The sequence below is a fragment of the Canis aureus genome, chromosome 36 (assembly GCF_053574225.1).
Source record: "Canis aureus isolate CA01 chromosome 36, VMU_Caureus_v.1.0, whole genome shotgun sequence".
Taxonomy (NCBI): Eukaryota; Metazoa; Chordata; class Mammalia; order Carnivora; family Canidae; genus Canis; species Canis aureus.
Window position 1 is genome coordinate 9456219 of NC_135646.1, and position 23578 is coordinate 9479796.

The window sequence follows — 23578 nt, forward strand, 5'->3', positions numbered from 1 at the left end:
GAGAAGATGCTAGAGTGAGAAAAAAATCTGTCTCTCCACCTAGTCAACTACTGCACGGACAGAATCTGTCCGATGTAACTTTTTTGGAAGGCTTGCAACTTCCAGAGGAAGGCTTACCTGGTAAATTAAAGTTAATTTTACTCTATTTTTAGCAATTAGCTCAGCCATAACTACAGATCCACTACTTTCCAGTCCCATGGAAATCAGCCACGCATATGTCCTAGGGCAGCTTGCACACAGCTTGCAAAAGCCAGGGCAGGCATATATTGGGGATCTGTTTTCTGGTAGCTAATTGCTACATCTGATCATAAAGATACAGGTATAGAAGCAGGCAGGCATTATTACAAATCCTCCCCAGGTGAAAGGATTCCAGGTGATTTAAACAGTTAGTATCCATTTCCCTTTGGCCTTTCATTTTTTTGTCCCCTTTTGGAAGCAAATATTAAAGAGTAGGACATTTAAAATCAACTACATATAATGGAGAAATTGGAAAGTGACCACGCATGACCAGGGAAAGACACAGGCTCAAAAAATACCGGGGAATATCATAAGTTTACACCTCAGGTTGATTCTTTGTTTGGAAAAAGCCTACAGCAGTCAAAACAAAACAAAGCAAAGTAAAAACAGCAACTTTTGGGCCAGGGAAGGAGAGAATCTGATTTCCAGAAGGCATATAGAGAACCACTGATGTATGGCCTTTTCAAAGGGGGGAAAAAAACCCAGAAACTATCTCTGAGAAAGACCAGAAGGTATATCTATGTCTAGTGCATTATTCCTATGAACATAGATATAAAGGAGAAAATAAATGATGTATGAACAAAATGGAAATGTCAACAGAAAGATTTTATATATATATCACCGTATATATATGTATTTATATATATATCACTATTCATAAAAATTAACTCAAAATGGATAAAATACATGAATATAAGAGCTAAAATCATAAAGCTCTTAGAAGAAAACATAGGGCAAAAGCTTCATGACATTAGATTTGATGATTATTTCTTAGACATGACACCAAATGTGTATGCATCAAAAGTAAGACTAGATCAATTGGGCTTCATTAGAGTATAAAAAAAAAACAACTTCTGTACATCAAAAGACATTATTATAAAAGTGGAAAAGCAAACTAAAGAATGATAGAAAACATTTACAAATCATATATCTGATAAAAGATTAATATACAGTATGTTACAGAGAACTTCCAACACTAAACAGCAACAACAATAACAACAAAAAGCAACCCAATTCCGAACTGGGAAAAGTACTTAAATAGATATTTCTCCAAAGAAGGTATAAAATGAGTAATAAATTTATGAAAAGGTGCTCAACATTATTAATCATGAGGGAAATGCTAATGAAACCTTGATTGAGATAAGACTTCCAATCCATTTTGATGACTACTATTTTTTTTTTAAAAGGCAAATGTTGGTGAGGATATGTAAAAGATGGAACCCTTGTGCATTGTTTCTAGGAACGTAAAATGGTACAGCTGCTGTGGAAAACAATATGGCAGCTCTGCAAAAAAAATTAAAAATAGTATTACCATGTGATCTATCAATTCCACCTCTGAGCATAGACCCAAAAGAAATGAAAGTAGAGTCTTGAGAAGATATATGTACCTCCATATTTATAGCACCATCATTCATAATACCTAAGATGTAGAAGCAATCCAAGTGTTCATCAACAGATGAATGGATAAGCAAAATATGGTATACACATACAATGGAATATTATTCGGCCTTAAAAATAAAGGAAACTCTAACATATGCTACAACATGGATGAAACTCAAGGACATTATGCTAAGTAAAATATACAAATAACAAAAAAAAACAAATACTGCATGATTCAACTTATATGAGATATGCAGAGTAGTCAAAATCATGGAGAAAGAAATGCAGTTTCTAAAGGGGAAAAAAGGAGAGTTATTGTTTATTGAGTATAGAGTTTCAATTATGCAACATGAAAAAGTTTGGGAGGTGGATGGTAGTGATATACAACAGTATGAATGTTCTTAATATCACTAAATACATTTAAATATGATTAAGATGGTTAATTTTACATTATGTATATTTTTGTACAGTAAACATTGAAAAATGATAATGGGTTAGTATAGAAAGAAACAGGAATTTGGAATCCTATAATATTGACCATGGATCCATGTTCCATATTTGTTTTAGAAATCTTAGAATTTATTTTTTCTCAAACCCTGAAAAATTTTATACTTCTTAGGATTTTTTTTAAATTTTTATTTATTTATGATAGTCACACAGAGAGAGAGAGAGAGAGGCAGAGACACAGGCAGAGGGAGAAGCAGGCTCCATGCACCGGGAGCCCGACGTGGTCGTGGGACTCGATCCCGAGTCTCCAGGACCACGCCCTGGGTCAAAGGCAGGCTCCAAACCACTGTGCCACCCAGGGATCCCTTTAGGATTATTTTTTATAAATTTATATCTTCAAAGAATTATAAGGAAATATACAAATAATTTTTTTCAATAAATGTAATTTTTTCAATTATGACTTAAGGTAAAATAGTACAAATATTTCACGTTTTAAAAATATAATCTTTGAGTGAATTAGAAATTGATTTGTGCTTTTAAGAACTTTTAGTTAGCAAATTATTCTAGGTTTCCACTTGTTTAGTTGGTTTATCTTCTACATTTTAAATAATTAAATAATAGGCCAATTCTACTGCCAAATTAGAAGTGAAGTGGAAGTTATTTATTAGATTATACATGATAGATGAATGTAATCATAGAATATGAAAACCTTGGTTATTTTACTAATAGCCAGGTAACACTTAATAGTATATGTGGCCCAAATATTATCTTTTACTGACAAGAGTATGTTAATATTTCATTGTATGTATATATTTCCTTATATATACATATATAATATATACATAATTTCACATTATATAAAATTGTTTTTTTAAAATCATGGTCCTCGATGTCTTCATAAGCACTTTACCCATTAGTGGATTGAATCAACAGAAGAAAAATACAGAAAAATACACAGATGATTGTCATATAAACTGATATTACCACACATTGCCATCACACAAATATCAATAAAAAGCACTAAAAGATAAATAACAGAAGTAGAGTTCTAATGACATAGAAATCTGAAAGATAGTTTTGTGAACTAAATACATATTGAGTATCTAGAACAATTTTATTAACAATGACAATGATATTTTAACTTTTTCTGTTAAAATGTAAGATATTTGGTATTACTATGAGGATTTATTATTTAGCCCATATATTATTATAAAATACTTCCAAAAGATTGATGTTTTATATTAAATTGAACTTTATTGATTCAGAAATTCGGTTATTTCCTAAACAAAGCTAATACTATTTTAAAATAATAGTAATATAAAAATATGGATATAAGTTCAATAAGGATTTTTTCCCATTTATTTGCATTAATTGCATATTCAGATTTATTCATTGATTTCTAAGTTATGATTGGATAATGATCAACTTAAATATGCTGTGTCAAATGTTTAATACTATTAAGTCATTTTTTTACCTACATGAGTTTTATAACATTTATTTGTGGTCAGAAATTCAGTGGAATGCTGTCAGGTTAATCGCCCTAACTTTATCTGAGTAATGTTCCAAAGCTTCATATTGACAGGTATACCTATCTTCTGTTAACTATATATCCCAGAGCCATTTAAGCCTTTAACTATTATTAATTGTGGCTGTTAGAGTTATATATTATCATAGAAAGATAATATCACATAGTTTTCTCTCAACTTAGACTTCTCATTACTTATCCTTATAACCATATACTCTAGTCATTTTTCAATCTAATATAAAGAAGAAAATCGTAGGCTTTGTAGTTTTGATAGATTGTGTTGTGCTATATGATTCACTACATTACGCTACCCCTTAGCTCTTCTCTATGTTATTTTTAGCTCAAGCCTATATTAGCATTCTGGCTTTGATACTTGAATATTAAATCCAATTAATTTAAGGAATTTACCTAATTTGAATATGATGCATTTTATTTTTATTTAACTCCTAATAATATAATAGGTATACAGACTGGATTTATCTTTTCGTCCTTCTTTGCCAACGTGTTTCTATATAATTTGCAACCATTTTCTTCATTTTTTTGTGGTTTGTAATTTGGAATTAGTAGAATATTTTGAGGCTAAGTGATATTTTATCATTCTATCATTCTGAATTAGGCATGATATTTGTCTCTATTCTGCATTTCCTTAACTATTAAATAATTACCACTATCTTAAGGTGGTTTTAAGTAGTTTCCTTTTTATCCCACTTGTTAAGTGGTATCTAAACCATCATGAAGCTCTTCAAGATGTAGAAGAAACATGGCACAAACGTTCATCTATAGATGAATGGATAAAAATGATGTGGTATATATTTATATCTATCTATATATATGGAATTAGCTATCTATCTATAGATATACAATGGAATATTACTTGGCCATAAAGAGGAATGAGATCTCACCATTTGTTACCACATGAATAGACATAGAGGGGATTATGCTAGAAGAAATAAGTTAGAAAAAGAAAGATAAATACCATGTACTTTCACTTATATGTGGAATCTAAAAAAACAAAACAAATAAAAAATCAGGAAGAGACCCAGAAATACAGAGAGCACACTGGTAGTTGCAAAGGGGAGGGAGTAAGGTAATGGGTAAATAGGTGAAGGGGAGTGGGAAGTATATGCTTCTAGTTATGGAATTAATTAGTCATGAGGAAGAAAGGTACAGCATAGGGTATACAGTCAATGCTATTATAATAACTTTGCATGGCGACAGATGGCAGTTACACTTGTGGTGAGCATAGCATAATATATAGTGTTGTCCAATCACTATGTTGTATACTTGAAACTAACGTAGCATTGTGTGTCAACTATACTTCAATCTAAAAAAATGTCAAATCCTTTTATGATGCTAAAGAGGGTAAGATGCCGGATCCCTGGGTGGCGCAGCGGTTTGGCGCCTGCCTTTGGCCCAAGGCGCGATCCTGGAGACCCAGGATCGAATCCCACGTAGGGCTCCCGGTGCATGGAGCCTGCTTCTCCCTCTGCCTCTCTATCTCTCTGTGTAACTATCATAAATAAATTAAAAAAAAAAAAAGAGGGTAAGATGCCAAGGTCTCAGAGGAGAAAAGAGTGGAAGCTCAAAGGGCAAAGGGGAAAAACTGCAATGGCATGCTGATTTTTGTCTTTTCCAATGCAGTTTCTTCCCTCTATTCTATATTTCCACCTTCCCTGAGCATAGAATGCTGGTGGTTATGACATACAACATAGGGTTAAATTTAGGAAAACAGATTTTCCTCTATGGCACAGCACATCATTCATCTAGTCCCTGGGACAAGTAAAAAATCTAGGGGTCAAGTCACTTTTCTTCCCCCACACCCATCTACAATCCATCACCATGTTCTGTCAATTTTACCTCCAAAGTTTGTTCAAATATGTATTATTCACTTCTCTTCACCCCCACTGCCTCTTTTGTAGTCTGATATTGCATTTCACAGTAGCCCACTTCCACTCCTAACCCCCTAGAGTGAGCTTTTTTAAAATGTAAATGAGGTCTTAATACATCCCCCTGCTTGAAAACCATCTCATGCCTTCATTTGAACTTGGAATAAAAATCCAGACTCTTTAAAGTGGAACCTGTCTATAGTTCCATCTCCATCTCCCTGCTTTACCACCCACCACCAAGACAGTCTAAAACTCTCACACTTCATTTCTGACTCCTAAAATTTGCAAAGTATGTTCTCCCCTCAGAGCCTTCCTACAAATTACTCATTGTTATCATTTCACCTGGCTGACTCTTCCTCACATCTTGTGTCTTATCTTAAATGTTATTTCTTCAGGAGTCCATCCCTATAGTTTTTGCCAATTATTCTCTTCCATTCTCTGTTCTTTTATTTCATGGCATCCAAAATGTGTTATAATTATTTTTGTATTTACTTGCATTGTGTCTGCTTGCCAAGTTACATGATAAGCTTTAAGTTTTATGAGGGTTAAGACATGTTTATTTTATTCACCACTGGATTACCACTGTCTAGTACAGTGGCTATCACATGCAGATGCTATATAAATAAATACGTACTGACTCAAAGATATGGACATATATTCCAGTCCCAGTAGTAAACATGAGGATTTTTTCCCCTTTATCAAATGGATCCAGGAGCAGTGCTTCCTGAATTATGGGGAAAAAAATCTTCCTAAAAAATTCAGATAAGCAAACAGCCTAGGAGATTTAATACAAGTATTTGAAATCCAGTATTGTGACTTTGCAAAAGTCAAAAACATTCTGGGTCATTTCTCACATGTAAAATGAGAATATTTGCTTGACCAGCAAATCCTATAGCGTAGATCTAAAGTGCATAGATATATCTTGTTCTACTAAAATTTTCACAAAGTTGAAGAATTATTGCTCTGCAATTATTAGAGGTCAAAATGAAAATGTAGAGTTTGTGGGTATCCTTCTTTTATCTCATTCTCTTGCTTCTAATTTAGTTATAGTTTCAGACACCAAATATCCAAAGTTTGTTATAACAGTTTGTAATGTAAGAGTATAGTGTCTCTGAATGAGAGTGAGGGAGGGAAGTTGGTAAATAGTAACTAGCAAGATTTACTCATATGTATATTAGTGCATACACTTTTTCACTACCATGGTCTAAGTAGATGGATTTACCTTTAGCTGATTTTGGAGATCCAAAGTGTTACTTTTATCTTTAAACAAGTCTGATCTTTCATCTATCACTATCTAGTGGTGACCAACAAAAAAAAATCTAAAGCCCAGTGAAGGTCTATCATCTATTTCATGCCTACAGGTTATATAATAACGCACTGCTTCAGAATGTGTCAGCGACTCTCTTAAATATCTTGCCTGTCCAACTTGTGTTTATCATCTGATGGTAATATCTGAGTATTATCTAAAGAGTAACTCTCTTAAGAGTGCCAACCAGTTCTGCTGACACAATGGTACTTTTAAATGGTGCATTGCTTTATCCCCCTCAGCAGTGTCAGAGAACTTTCTCATTTAAAATAAAAAGAATAAAAACTAAATGTTCTGATTTTTTGCATAGAGATGACACCCAGTGTTAGGATTTTATTTTATGTTGTTTTTGTCAGCAGAGATGGCATTTGCATGACTGTGGCCAAAACTTTTCATTTGATCTACATTTTGTTTTCCAAAGCAAGTCTTTGAAGTCATGAAATGGAGAATGATAAAACAATCTGTACAATATACAAAAAAGGAGCCATCATTTAGCGAGTATCTCCCTCTGGTCTGCAATCTTTGCACATAGTCTCACAATAATCCACAGGTAGATATTATGACAGCAGTTGTAGAGATGATGAAGTGAATTCAGAAAAGTTAAGTAACTATCCAAGGTTACACAGCAAGTAAATCATACAGATCTATTACTGCCAGAGGACTTTACTTCTTTAACTGAGACATTCTGCTTGAAATCTTGGCAGTAGTAACCTTGAGCTCTACCAAATGAACCAAATGAACCTTCTGTCACACACACACACACACTCTCTCTCTCTCTCTCTCTCTCTCTCTCCCAGGCACACAGTTTCTCTTCTTTTCTCTCACAGACATGCACTCTCTCTCTCTCTCTCTCTCTCCCTCTCTCTCTCTCTCTCACACACACACACACACACACACAAGATCTTACTTTGGATTGAGTGTTAAAAATAATTAATGAAATCTCTTAACATTTTAATTATACAAAAGTATTTGACTAGCTTAGCAGTTATAGCAGAGGCTGTTGGGGCTTTGGCCAGGTACACTTTCTCTAGTCAGTGCAGTACCCATTCCCCAGCTGCTGGGACTATTGGCTGCTAATTATGCATAGGTGTAATTTTCTTAAAAAAAACATTTTGTTAGAAAGCATCTTACCTGGAAATATCTGAGAAATTATGCCTCACCTTCTATCCTCATGTGGCCCCCTACAGCCAATAAGTGACTGATATGGGGGCACAAAGCTTTGTGTCTTTGCCTCAAGGTTGGACAACGCTACTGTGCTAATCATGCTCCAGAGCTCCCCATGAGTCAGGCTGATGCCGGACTTAAGCTGAAACCTCACTGCTGCTTGGCTCCTGCTTCCCTCACTCCATTACAAGGTTCTCCTAAGTGCACTCCCTTGCCTAAGAATCCTTGTCCAAGGGGTCAAGCTCTTCTTTAAAAGGAATCTGATGTAAAACAGAAGCTTATTGCAGTTTCACTACTTATTTTTGAAAATGCATTATAGCGACAGAGCAACAATCTTACACAGGTACAATTTGGCAAACAGCGGATCTTGCTTACCCATGAGTCCTTGTTAAAGAGAAGAAATATTACATGAGAAACACTTAAATATCCCAAATAGCATAAAATACTAAAACTGTCTGAAAAACCAAAATATATAAAGGATCGAATAATGCCATTAAATGCAATAAACAGAACAAACTTTAGTACATGACAAAGAGAGAAAAAAACAGTTTTTGGTAGAATCTATTACAAAAATAGTAGCTAAATGTGGCTAAATAAACTGTGCAAACAAAATAGTATTTTCTCCTTGATTTTTACCCCTGGGGATGGCAGGACCAATCTTTAATAGAAGAAACAAATCTTCGTTTCTCTTTAAGAAATAGAAAACAGAGTGCTTTACCACATTGTAGAATTACTCAGTAGCAAATTTCACATTATTCATTAATTATTTCACACAGGCATTATTTTCTTAAAGCATCAGGAAAAAGAAACATTAAAGCAGTGAAGGAGAAAATGACTACTTTGTTCTACATCAATCACTTATATGCCTTCCTTAATATTTTGAAAATTTATCACCAACATGAAGACTGTCACTGGGAGGTAGAACTGCCTGGTTTCTTGGAGTCCTCTATTTTTTTGTCCAAATTCTCATAAATATCTGCTTAGTAAGGAATCATAGATTTTCATGCCTTCACAGACTTCCAACCTGTGTGGTGAATCCTTCAACATAGTTTCTCTTAGAGTAGTATTTATTTTCTTTCTTGCCATTTACTTCTTCAGTCTTGTTTTCTCAAAGTCAAATCCAAGGATTTACTCAGACTACTTGAATTCAAGACTATTAGAATTGAAGCTCAGCATTAAAAGCATTTTAAGTCCTTAAATTTATGCAGTGTTATATGGTACTCATATCTCAATAAAGCTGAGGGGCACTTCAAACAATGGTTTTCAAAATCAGTGCACATGTACCCTTGGAAGTCACACAGAACTTCCTCTGGGTTCACAAGCACACAGCTATATGATAATCATTTTCTAGAATCTCAGCTTCCACTCAAATTTTTCTTAAAATTGGTTCACACCATTCCGGTTCACATCATCCTGGCTTTTCCTTTCGAGCTTCCCTTTTCTCAATCATCTTTCTCTTTCTTTGCTAAACAGAAGTATATTATGGGTTTGGGTACAACCAAGGCAGACGTGCCCAATCAAGAAACGTTTAGAAAATTTATGGCTCCTATGCAAGAGTTTTACAAGGAAAACAAAAAGAGCTTTGGCAAGAAATACTGAAGGTAGCTGTGCCTTTTTCCAAAGGCACCAAACTAACCAAAATCTCAGGGCAAGGTACAAGGCTTCTTCTAGAGGGTCTCTATCTTATCTATATCTACCTATCATCTATTATTCTAGTGTTTTATCCATTTTATCTTCCTAGAGTTCAGAAGAGATAGCCACCTTGAGAACATATCATGACATTTTTATTTGAACTGATAATGACATAAGCCTGATTTGACTGATTGGTTTGAGAGTAAGGCCTGGCTTTTTACCATTTATCATAAATGGCAAATAAGTTAAACCTACAGCTACAAGCTTTTGGCAAAAATATATTTATAGCACAAGTACAACATATACAACATGTTGGCAATAACACCCTTTGTGAACACTTAATTTTATGAAGCAATTTTAGATAGCAACTTTGTGGAAGAGTGTATAATGTTATTTTTCAAAATTTGGGGGCATATGTGAAGAAAAAATAATGATGCAAAGTGCTCTAAACTTTTTACGTCATCTCTTCTAGATAAATTCCAAAGCAAACAATACAATCTGTTAAGTGAGGAAGAGAGGATGTCTGCAAACGTCCCAAATTTCTTTTTAATCTTTGTTATCTACCTTTGAGTCTAAGAGGAGTACCAAAGAGTAGTGTCTGTACTGACCCAGACAGAGGAAAGGTCTGGAGGAAACTCCAGAGACACTATAGTATGAGTGTCTAGACAGTGATTTGTATCTCACTGCATGTATTTCTATGCATGAGTCAAGGTAGAGAAAAATAAGGCAATAGAGGAAAATAAAAGAGAATTTTAGGGTAGGGTGGCCATTTTGAAGATTGGTTCACTTAATTAAAATTCTTAATTGTTCAATTATTTCCAACTAAAATTCTGAATTTGTGAAAATTTCTCATGGCATTAATTAGTTTTTAAAGAGGATTGTTGGTAGTTTTGGTAACCCAAAAGATAAACTATGTTAGCTCAGTTTTTGATAGCACACATATCTACTTCAAGTACTCACCATGAATTAATTTGCATGTAAAGAAGTTAACTTATAATTAAGTTGATTTTTTTAAAAGAACCTCTTAAAAATCTATTTCCTAGAGTATTTCACTCTATCAAAATATCATGAAGAAAAATATTTAAAAAACTGTTTGTGAATTTAACACAGAAAAATCACATTTAGCATTTGCTGCTTTTGTGATAGTCTCCTAGGATTACACTTCACTGTACCCAAAATATTCTCCAATTCAAGTCTATATTTTAAAATGTGCAAAATGCACAGGTAAAGCATAGATTTTATCCAAAGACAAGGAACACTATTTACATGACTGGCATTTAAAATGCTTATCAAAAAAATCCTCAACATTACTTGTAGCATGATAATCATGAATGTCCTAGAAAAGACAATGATAACCTTAACTGACATGAAAAATAAGATATATTCAGTGTTTAATGGCTTTTGTGATTTTTTAAAAATGTGAACTGCATGTTTTTTAAAAATCCCTCCTAGTCTTCTGTTCTGAAAGCTACCTCTCCATTGTTATTCCACATTAGTTCCATTTGCTGATTTGATGAGTAAAGGCCTAGTGTCCAGATGCAAATTCTGCTTTCTAATGTTAATCTACGAAGCAGAATAGCTGTGAGTCTGTCATTCGGCAGCTAAAAGCTTGAAGGAGTCACGGGGCATCATTGTGAAGAGTACTGTAAAAATCTAAGCAATACAAGATAATTATATGAATTGTTAGTTCTGGAAGTTAGAATTCACATGACTAAAAGAGAAAAAGCCACGATTTTTGTGTAAAGATTTAAGCTTTCTTGGTCAAGTGATGCTGTTAAGTATGAAATACTATTCACTTTCTCTGAAATCACACTCAGACTTTCAAAACCTGTTCTAAATGAAGCACTGAGAGAGATGAAGAATCCCACATTTGAGTCAATGAATGATTATCATGAAATTAGTCGATGACTTGATGACTCTGATATGAGTAAAAGGCAAGTTACAAGGATGGATGTGTTATTTAAGAAGTGTGGGATTAGTTGTATTAACACATTTTCACATTTGAACAATGTTGACTAATGGGAGTTCAGTATTCCTAAAATTAGTATTCAGGGCCATAGCAGATAAGTATAAGACTAAGGAGAGACTTCCAAGTAAAGCTATCTTGCCTCTGAAGACTAAGCAATTACATTTGCAAAGAGTTTGCATTTTTATGAATATGAAGAAATATTCCACGTGGATTAGTTTCCAAAGGATGTTTAGATTTTGAAATATATTAAAAAAATACTGGTATCTAGTTTAATGTGCTCCTTTCATTCAAGATGTAGACTTTCAATTATTTTATAAATCAAGAATAAAAAGTAGTTTAAATGACTGCATCTAGACTTAATTTTCAGATGTTGCATTATGACTGTGCCTAAACAAAGGAACACATATTCTGTTATATAGTGCTTGGCACACAGTACACACTTTATAAACATGTGTTGAATGACTGAATACTCATCTTTGAGAGACTGTATGGGACAAGAATAAGTCTCCCTATAGATCCTCATTATACTTTCAAATATACTTAATGGCATGTCTAGTCAATGCTTTATTGGCAGTGCCTCTCAAATTTCAATTGCAGATTTTCATTCTCCAGCTTTAGTGAACCAATTTCATATTGTCAAGTCAGAGACTGAGCTGTGTTCGAGGCGGATAATTAGGAAGAAGTGGAGACACAAAAGAAGGAGGTGGTCTGGGCAAAGGTAGTGGGGCAGAAACTCTGACCTATTCAGTTTCTCTTGACTTGGGCTTCTTATGGTTCTAGATGGTGTTGCTGGATTACAGCCTCAGCTTTCAAGGTCATAAATAAAGATCTCTCCAATTTGAAAATCTCTAAAATAGACAAAATGCACTTTGATAATAAAAGAGGGGAGGTGGGGATAGAGGAAACAGCTCATCATAGGACTTTGTACTAAACAAAAGTTTAGAAACCATAACATTCTCATTTCTTTCTTTTTTTTTTCATTGCATTCCCCCCCCCCCTCCTCTGTGCAGCAGGAAAATGGGGAAGGTTAAGAGATATAGAATTATAAGAGTAATTTGATAGAATGAGACAGCTAAGATTTGGTTGGGTAGATTTTTCTTAACCTGAGGTTCTTTCCATTATTTATTATGGTAGACATGGTTGTTCACATGACAATTCCCAACTTTGCTCATCCTTGCTGCTTTCTGCTAGCAAGGATGGAAGGGACTCTTTCCCAGTTTCCCTTACATCTAGGGGAGGCATACAGTTCACATCTGGCCAATGAGTTATAGACTTAACACTGCTGATAATGCCTGGAAAAGCTTTTGTTTTCTGATAAAAGAGACAAATATTTATTGAATGAATGATGATGGGTGCATAGATGAATGCTTAGGTTTTATAATCAGAACAAATGGTAAAATTGGGTTCCTAAGATTTTATTTTCCCATTTTGAGTGATTTACAACACCAAAATGCCAATATAAAATAAATAAGTTACAACACAATACCCCTCAACTGATAAACAGCTTGGTCAAGGTCAAGAAATAATTGAAAACTATTTAAAACAAGAGAAGTTTCTTATGGATTAGAACAGAAATATATAGGAATTTTGCATGTATCTGTGGAAGTATATATTAATACATGCTTACTTATTTAAGGTATAACTATCTTAGGCCTATGTAGTGTCCCATCATAGTGGTTCCTGAGACAGTAACCTTTAAAAAGCTTTCCTTGTCTCTTCTATAGAAATTATTTTAATATTGCACACCTTTCTGTATTGATCTCTTTCCCATCCCATAAGGGACACTTCATTTTGGCAATTCTCACAACACCAAGTCAATTTAGCATTCATTTCCTCCCTTCTTCCCTTTTCTTCCAGGTGGCACATATGTTCTGGAGAGCTTACATAATGTTATTGCAATAGGAGGGAGAGGAAGCCGTGTGGTTCTCAGCCACTGTTATTCCTCCATGGTAACATCTCCTGATTCATCTGAAAATCACTTAATTCCTTGGCCATGTAATTTGTACATCTGGTAAATCACTTAATCATCATCTCTCCCTATTGCTCTCAATTCCCAGTAACTTGCCTTTCTTATACTCATCTTTTCCCCCTCTCTCCATAGATTCTTCATTTAGCTGAGAGGAGAGAAAAAAACCCCAAATGATTAGATTCTCACAAAATTTCTCTTCCTTACACTTGGACCACAGATTTGCACTTGAAAGGTCTGTTGCTTTATACTGTGGCTTCACCAGGGGCAACAATGGTTCTGCCTTGTGGCAGTAGAGAGTCATTGAGAACAGTTCTATGGTGGACGACAATGTGGTAGGGTGAAGGTAGCACGGAATTCTTTGACTAATACTTTCCAATGCCAATTTATGATTTATCCAGTAAAGTTTGCTAAAAGAACTAATTTATTTTTTAGTTTACATCCATTAATTTATTAATGCAATTTCTATTTTTTGAACATTGTCTATTTTATTTTATGTCTGGTATACTGCTAAGTATGTCTGAATAGAATGCTGAAGAAGACAGACAAGGACTCTGCCCTAATAGAACTTACATTGTAGTTGGGGAGAGGGACTATAAATTAAATCGAAAAATAAGATAATTACAGAATGTGAAAACTGATATGAAAGAAAGAACCAGGTTGAAGGGATAAAGGGGCAAAACCATATTGTATGTGTTTAAGAACTGCTCTTAAGGGCACGTGGGTAGCTCAGTCAGTTAAGCATTTGCCTTGGGCTCAGGTCAGGGTCTCAGTGTCCTGGGATGGAGCCCTGCTTCCGGGCTCCCCACTCAGTGGGGAGTCTGCTTCTCCCTCTGCTCCTCCCTCTGCTCATGCACATGTACCCATGTGTATGTGCTCTCTCTTGCAAAAATAAATAAAAATCTAAAAGAAAAAAATTTTTTAAAAGAACTGCTCGTAATATAATGGTCAGGTCTCTCTGCTCTCTGATTTCCATATAACCCTACATCTATTCCATTCAGTCTTTTGCCTCAGTCCTGGACGATATAGACATATTTGGTTAGGTCTCCACCACTAATTCGGTATTCCTTTATCCTGCAACTTTTGCCTTCTCTGTAGAAACTTCTCGAACCACTCCAGTTCATATACAGCTCTTTGGAATAAAATAATATACATGCTCTTTTTTATAACTGTTTAATGCTTACGTAAATTCATCTTTGTCATGTTCTTTCATCACATCTCATTTGTCTCATCATCTTTCCATAAACTCCTCCTATCAGATACGAATTAATTCAGGGACGTTTAATACAGGTAACTCTGTGTTGTGCCAGTATATTTTCTTCTTTTGCTCCAAATTAATATTCTCATTTCTAAATACAAAGTACTTCTGCCCTGTAACTAAGAAATAAGCTTCTCCACAATAACCATAAGTTATCAGGTACCTATTATGTGGCAGGAACTGTACTCACTAATTTACATAAAACGTCTCATTTTACGCACGTAATACTCTTATGAGAGAGGCAGATCCAAGCTCAGAAAGGTTATTTTCTTGAAATATCTGTACATGCTGGATTATAGTGGAAGTGCTTAGAAAGCAGTGCTGCCTTGAGAATGAGCACTTTTTGAAGCATTTTTCAGTCTCTGCGTAAGTCAAAATTTTTTGTGCAAATCTACTTTAATTGTCAGTCAGCTATGCATGTTAATTTTTTGATGTTAATAAGCACATCTAATTTTTGATGTTAATAAGCAATGTGGTCCTAAAATGTCCAGCTGCCGTTTTTTTTATATTCATAGCAATATTCTAAATGCAAAAGCAAAGACTAAATTTATAAAAGGACTTGTAATCATCACTTCTATTTTGTCATTAAATTATTTAAATTTTACTGAAGCTTTCTATTGGAATTAGAATTCATGTTACAGAAACCTCTCTCCCTAGGAACTCAACAACTAGAAAGCGAAAATTTGAAAGCTTTAGGTTTTCAGTGATAAAAGTGATTTATTGAATTATATGGCAATAATTACTCTTATAAATCCTACTATGAGATCAGTCAGCCATGTGCTGCCCTTTAAAAGAAACCCAAACTGCTGACAGATGTCTGCAAGCTATCAGGCAATAAGATTTTTATCAAATTATGCCCTTTTGTTTTTGGCTCTGAAACTGGTTGCAGAGTCACCCTTAAGAAATGTACCAGTAATATTCAACCAATAGCTGGCCTTATAATGTACTGCAGTTCTTCCTGAGAACATTGTGGGGTGAAAAAGGAATGCTTACATCTTTTTCTGTTAAGTAAGGCCAAGGAAATACGTCCTAAACATTAATTTGTTATGGGTTAGCCCAGCCATCACAATTATGTTTGTAATAAACTAGTGAAGATTAGCAATTACAGAGAGACTATGTTGGGATGTATTGGCATTATCAATAAAGCTTCAAAGGTTTTGACTAACTTTACATTTATGTGACATAAACACTCCTTGGTGGTTTGTAATATCAGATAATTATGATCAAGTTTTTGTTTAAATGGTACCAGGAATCATACATTTATCATCTAGACCAAAGAATGATAAAGAGATGTTTACCATGTGTAAATATAAAGAGCAAAGTGTCATAATGCTAGCATATTTATTTTATGTGACATGTGGTTGGCAAACTAGTGCTGCTATGCCCATTCTTTATTACTGGTCCATAATGAGATGGGTAGAAAAAAAACTGGAAGTAAGCATTTAAATATTGGCTTTTCCTGTGCCTCTGGCCACTGACTTTCAGGTCAAAAGACATCATTGGTTCTCCTGGTTCTCAGTCCTTCAAATATGAACTAGAATTACACCATTGGCTCTCCTGGGTCTCCAGCTTTCCAGCTCACCCTGCTGATCTTGGAACTTGTCAGCCTCCATAATTGCATGAGCCTGCATATATATATATATATATATATATATATCAGAAAAGAGAGAGAGAATTTGTACTATAAAAAATGCATGGTAAATACCACACTTTGAATGGGAATGGCTGTATTGGGATAATGTGGCAGCTTTTATGCCAAAACCTTCAAATGTTTTAAGAGATGTACTTTTCATGTGGCTTAAACTTCAGACTCTTGCTATTGTTTCTTTATAATCTCAGATGGAACATTCTATTTATGGAGAGTTAATGAAACTTTTGGGCTTCATAAAAGTACATTTGGGGAAACAATGAGAAAACTCTACTTCTTAGAGTAAAAAAAAAGTTAGGAGGTGAGAGCAGATACCACAAGGATTGACTACATGGATGAAGGGAATCCAAACAACTAGGATGGCTTTTTGAGCTAAAATGAAGGAAGAATCAAGAGCTGAACTATCCCCTCCATCCTTCTCTCTGCGTTCCTTGCTGTACAACAGGGTTCAAATCAATGAGGTATAAACATAAGCCTGTTAGGGTCTTTTCTCTGGGAGAGCTTTTGCTTTCTTTACTGAAGGGCTTGCTGTGCAACAGGGTTCAAGGGTTTGCTGTGCAACAGAGTTCAAGTCAATGAGGTATAAACAAAAGCCTGTTAGGGTCTTTTCCTGGGAGAGTTTTTACTTTCTTTACTGATGGGAAAAAAGCTGCTCATGCCTCCCGTTTGCCCTCTGCTTCCTGACTTAAATAAATCTAGAACTGTAGCAACCCCCTTTAATCCAAGAGAGAAGCACCCAGAGACTTGCAGAAGTAAATGCCTTGAGATCACTGAGCCTTTGCACCAACACCTATAACTATTTATTTCTTTTTTTTTTTTAATTTATTTTTTATTGGTGTTCAATTTACTAACATACAGAATAACACCCAGTGCCCGTCACCCATTCACTCCCACCCCCCGCCCTCCTCCCCTTCTACCACCCCTAGTTCGTTTCCCAGAGTTAGCAGTCTTTACGTTCTGTCTCCCTTTCTGATATTGCCCACACATTTCTTCTCCCTTCTCTTATATTCCCTTTGACTATTATTTATATTCCCCAAATGAATGAGAACATATAATGTTTGTCCTTCTCCGACTGACTTACTTCACTCAGTATTATGCTGAGTGAAGTAACTATTTGTTTCTACAATTCTTATTATAGAACAAGAATAACTCCTATTTGTTTTATACTTCTCTTCACCAAATATCCTACTATTTGTTCTTGAGTGAATCCCTTTCTGATAATAGGGTACAGTAATCTCAAGAAGAACATTTAGGTAACATACGGAGACAGAAACGGATCCACTTTTGGTCAAACCTAAGTTCAGATAGCCACAATTGCAAAATACAGAGTATATGTTTAGTTTTTTAAACTGAGAGAAGCAAGCAGCAGGGTGATCTAGAAGTGCAAGGAAATGTTTTTGAAAGAGGAAAAAGAATAAAACTGAAGATTACCACCAATCTGCTATACTAGCAAAATACCCAAAAGTTAGAGTCATTTATTCCTCCAATAAGTATTTGAATATTTACTATATGCCAGATACTTAATTGCTATGACGTCTTATAGAGTTCTTGATAGTTTGGAATATAAGGAATATATAACTGACGATCACAGTAATAAAATTACTTAATTTTTAAGGTGTATGTTGTATTCATTTTTTCAAAAATTTTGTATAGAAGTTTGGAAGGAATCTAGATAACTGATCTGGTATTTATGTCCATGATTCTGGCACCTTCTAAAGAGATCAGTTCCTTAAAATGATTAAAATGCAAAGCAAATATGAAAATCACAGAATCCATGGGGGCACATGATTTGGTCTTAGTTCTGATATGCCACACTGTTACCTATATATCTTGTAAATCTGTATCCTTACAACTTATACAATTATGCAGAAGCTGCAAAAGATAAAAAGTAAAATGTAAAAAACAAAAACTACTAGCCTTTTGGCTCAAAGATTTATAATCTTTTTCATCCTCATTATGAGATGCATATACCAAAGGTACATGTCTGTCATCTCATAGCAGTTACATTGAACAGAAGAAAAAATTCCAAGAAAAGCTTATTCTCTTTTAATCTTGGTTGTATAACATGCACAATCTATTTGTTAAATAGTCAATTGGTTAACTATTCATATCTATTTTAGATTACACTCTCTAAAAGGATAAAGACCATATGTGAATGTCCAGCTTACTCCCAGAAGCACTGGTATATTTACCTTAAATTAAGGAAACATTACCCATAGCCTCAAAAATATGTCTAAGAATGTGAATAAAATTCTTGAGAACCGAGATTATTATGTAATATAAATATATCTAGAATCTTCAATTTTGTTTCCCTCCCCTCTTTTGCTATAGCTTTTTTTTCTTTCCATCTCCAGCAAAATGTAGAAAAGAGAAAGAGATAAACTGTCAGCTCATTTTATTCCATGATCAATCTAGTGGAAAAGAAATAGAAGATTAAAGACCAGGAAAGTTCATAGACAACATAGGGTCTTAAATCATTGCTACACTTTCTGTTCTCAGTGAGTCTGTGTGTGTATAGGGGTATGTGTGTTGGGTGTTGGGTGGAATTCAATAGCATGTAGTTGTGATTTTAGGGGCCTTCTAAAAATATACTTCAAGTCACTGTAATGCAAGAGGCCTGGAAGTTAGAGAAGCTTTCATGCAAAACCTTGACTAGATCAGAATTATCTTTTAGGCATTCTCTATTCTTTATGTTTTAATTTAAAATTTAAATTCATTTGCTTGATTGCTGGATACTTGCCTAGACAAAAACATACAACTTTACACCTTATGAAAGTGACAGTGGCGGGAATTACAGACTTTTTGTTTTATAAAATTTAAACCTAGATGTGTGAAAAAAGGAGTCAAAGTAGAGGAAGAAAGATCAAGTATGTGGAGCTAGAACCAGGCTCTAACAATTCTTATGCCCTTTATAAAGAGTGTCTATGAGCAGAGCAGCTTTATATGCCCCACCATTATGTCTCCTCACTGCGTTCATATAGTATGATTGGCAGCCATCAGAGTGAGGAAGTGAAAAAAGAGATGGCTTATAAGATAGGAAGCTATGCTAAAACCTCCCTTGGGATCCCCTTGACAGAGAAAAGCACGTTATATTTTCTGCCATGTCAAATCAGAGGCCTTTATTTTGTACCATTACCTTTAGCCAAGAGGTGTGGCCTCTCTTCTCTCTCCTCATTATATCAAGTTCAGTTGACATATTTGTCAGGTTGGTGCAATGGAGAGACATGTGATATAAGTCACAAATTTAAAATATTAAAAAAATAATATTTTTCTCACTTTGGATATTCCTTTGTTACATCTATTCACATTTACTGCTTTTCCTCTTTCCCAGATGTTCTCTGTGAACCTGTTTTCTGACTATTGCTAGTTTAATATCTTTCAAACAATACTAAGGTCATTTTTTTAATAAAATTTTTTTCTAAATTACTTGGAAAACATAAACTAATTCCAAATAAAGAAAATTAGAGAGTAATTGGACAGTTACTTGTATCTTTAATAAAACAGATAACTAAACCAATCAGGGAGGACTTGAACTGAGAGAGAACACAAATTTTTAAATGAAATTCATTCAAACCCCAAAATGGATTCAGGAAGGTTTGGCTTGAGTTTAGGCAAGGCAAAGGTCAAAGGTCATTTTGCATTGGCACAATATTAGAACTTTCATATTCTTCCTGAGTTATTAATTATTCCAGAAGATTCTTTAGGTATAAGAAAAATATAATCCCTGAACCACCATGAGAGCCCCCACTCCAGACACCATGCACAATTTGTACCTAATTACAGTAACATTGGTTGGTTGGTCCAATTCTGAGGATCCGGATTTCTGTTGTGTGTGATTAGTCTTTATTACTATGGTGCATGTTCGTTTCTGAATGCTGCCTGGTTCTTAATGCATTAACTTGTCATTTAGAGGAAAGCTGAATGCTGACTTCCTAGGAAAAGTTTGTTGGAAGAACATTATAATGTATTTATAGCTTATTGAAACTCATCTTGGGAATACATGATCCCTGAATGTTGTTCCAGGGATTATAATAGGAGTACATACTAATTCTGAGTTCTGGGTAATTTTTATGATCAATTGCCCTTTTACACTGAGGTACTGCAGGCATTACTTGTTAACTCACTACAGACCACTCTGGCATCATATGAGAGAGGAAGTGTAAGACAAAAATATCCCTCTCTGCTCTGGACAAATATAAATATGCAGTGACAACTGTAGAGAATTACAAGACTTATGCAGAAATATCATATTTGCTTCATTTGTCCCTTAATATGTGTATAGACATGCAAACTTGAGCATAGACCGCTGGGCAAATTCCTAATGTCCCTCTGAATTACTCTCCAACTGCAGGCAGTGTAGGTACTGTTGTCTCTGGTGGCTTTCAAATACACATCCTTATATTTGGTAAAACTGAAATTAGCTCATTGTGAAATGGGAGGGGTGGGGGTTTGGAGGATGCAGAACATTACATGTATTGCTTTATATACTTCCATATTATTTATCCAAGAGGATTTCCCTAAAATTGAAGGACTCTTTCTGAATAACTTAACCCAGAGTAGCCCACCTAATATCTGAACTATTCCAACACCAATTATGTACTTTCTGAAAAATAATAATAAATACCAACTTAAATTCTAGGCACATGAAACCATTTCTTTTCAGTAATAATATTCCTCATAATTTAAAATTAAGTTGAAATTGAGATATACCAGCTTAATGTGGTTGACAATTACCAGTTGGCTTACTGCTGCTGATAAACCCAGAGTCACAAGGATCTGTAAATATTTTATAATAGTTCTAGTCCATGAGAAAGCTTTCTGTAGCCATAAATCCACCCAAGCACATTTATAATGTAACTATTCTGTGATGGCTTTGTCTATTAAGTTAATTTCATTCTACCTCTTAAGTTATATAGAGCTATCTTTGTTGGTTGTATAATAACTCAGTTTAGAGGGCACAGAAAGAAGTGAAGACAAGAGAGGCCATTTTATGGAGAAAGGTAGTTTTGACATCATGGAGCAGTTCTTTGTGGAAGAGGAATTTCTCCTCTGGGAAAAGAGGTGGCTACAAACAGATGGTCTTTGCTAAGTAAAATTGACAGGTCTACAGGTAATGAGTTGCTTCTATAAAAGAGGCAGTTTTTCCACTGGGGTTTCAGCACTATGGGGCCTAATTATTCCTGACATATTGCCCATTTCATATGCTCACAATATTATGGCCAAATAGGAAAAAATAATTATACAAACTGTTAGCACAAAATTCAATGGGAACAATGCAGGCTATAAAAATGTTACTAGAGAATGGGTTCTTTTTGAATACAGGCCTGTCTGTTCTTTCTAATTTTGCAAGTGATGAAGGCCAAGTACCACTACAACAAATTCCTAGGGAAAGATGATTTTTTTTCCTTGTACCTTAACTTTTGTTTTACTAAATGTTTCTAGAAGTAAACAAGTGATTGTAGCTTAGAAATATTTTCACTGTTCAGATTCTTTGGCTGTAATGTCTTGTCCTGGACACACATATTATTTGTTTTGGTAGAAGCTTAAAAAGGTTTGCAGATAGGTTGTTAGTTTTTAAATAAATTTCATTAATCAAATGAAAACTTTATAAGTGTTCCACTGTGCAACAGACATAAGCTTTTATTTACATATTACATGTAATAAGCATGCTTCTAGAAAAAGACTTAGAAGATTATATTTCCAGAGAATGTCTCTTATTCATAAAAATCATCAGAATATTTGTGTAGGAGTGTCTAACTTCAGATACTAGGTATTAGAAATTAGAAATATAACTTTAATATTAAAAAACATGTTTGCTATAAAACAAACTTAATTTCATGTACACATGTGACATATCTATAAGATATTTTTAGGTAAGATATTTGCACTCATGAATCAGCCTCATGACTTTTCAGGTATTTAAAAGGAATGTGGACTTTAAGATCACCTCGAAAATCATTTTTTTATTCAATTCTACTCATTCAAATAATTTCTTAATTTTATTTCTTGTTAGTTCTAGCTCTGGGATAAAACACATACATCCAGATGTTCCTTTAGCACAAGAGTGCTGAACCAGGGCCATATTATTTTTTGTTCAACCACCTGTGTATTAGCATCTGTTTCCAATTTTATATATGCATTTTTCTACATTGATTACCATTACTTTCATTATTTTACAAACTACATAATGTAGCAACCACAAGACTCTTACCTTCCAATTTTCTAGATTAGTTTTTTATAAAAATATACAGTGTTTGAAGGAATCTAGTATCTTCTGTCTAAAGAAAGATAATTTAGTCAAACAATAACTTTTTATTCTAAAAGTAGCCTTATTACATTTTATTATATTACAATAAATAACATTTAAAATAATATTTTTATGAGTAACAAAAATTAAAAGACCATTATAGAAAATTTAGAAAAGATAACCACCTATGTTTCCCCTCAGTTTCTTCTGTATGTTTGTATATGCCAATATATATGCTTAATACTTATATGCACTTAAGCATATATGTTATATATATATACATATATATATAATTGTAAGTGTATGTATTGTATATATATTTCACAAAATTGGGAGACACATATCTATATCTTGCTCTTTTTATTTAAAGTTTTTCTTGAACATTTCTCTCTGATTAGGAAATTATTACTAAGTCATAGTACATTTCTGTTTACAGGAAGAAGCTCATGGTTTTGTCAATTATTATGAGACTTCATTGTAATGTTAATTTGACAGTAGCAGAATTATCAATAGTCAATAAACCACAATACTAATATTTAGTTATGCTATAAACACATCAACACAGACTGGAAAGCAAATATAGTAACTTCTATAAGCAGCTTTTGTTGGACAAAAGACCTCCTTTGACATAATTCTTACTGGGTATCCAATGATTTGGGCTTCTGAGGTACACAAACTTCTATTTCTCCTTAGGGTAGGGTAAATGAGGAGCTCTGAGGTTGAATGGTTAATGTCTTCATGCTTTAGATTTTGCAATAATGATAATAAACTTTATAATCTAGTTATTGTATATAAACCTGGTTATTGAATGTGAATATCTTGGGCCACAGATAGTCTAGAATTCTCTCTGCTTTACCCACAGATATTTCAGTATAAAATTAACCACAAAATGGTTCCAAAAACACGTACTGGC

The 23578-nt window shown here is 34.2% G+C and overlaps 1 protein-coding gene and 1 long non-coding RNA gene across 13 annotated transcripts in view; one reads left to right on the forward strand and one right to left on the reverse strand.

The window, feature by feature from the left end:
- The window catches only part of SPAG16 (sperm associated antigen 16), a 911935-nt gene that overhangs the window by 189630 nt on the left and 698727 nt on the right, over positions 1 to 23578 (reverse strand). The window contains exon 17 of one of the 10 annotated variants that reach the window (XM_077885069.1): positions 16358 to 16395. The exons of the other annotated variants lie outside the window; for them this stretch is intronic. Coding sequence (XP_077741195.1) covers positions 16373 to 16395 — 23 coding nt within the window. The 3' untranslated portion in view covers positions 16358 to 16372. Of the gene's footprint in view, positions 1 to 16357; positions 16396 to 23578 lie in introns of those variants that run through there. 10 annotated transcript variants of the gene reach the window in all.
- LOC144305922 (uncharacterized) overlaps positions 1 to 23578 on the forward strand; it is a 188600-nt gene that overhangs the window by 26992 nt on the left and 138030 nt on the right. The gene's annotated exons all lie outside the window — the stretch shown is intronic.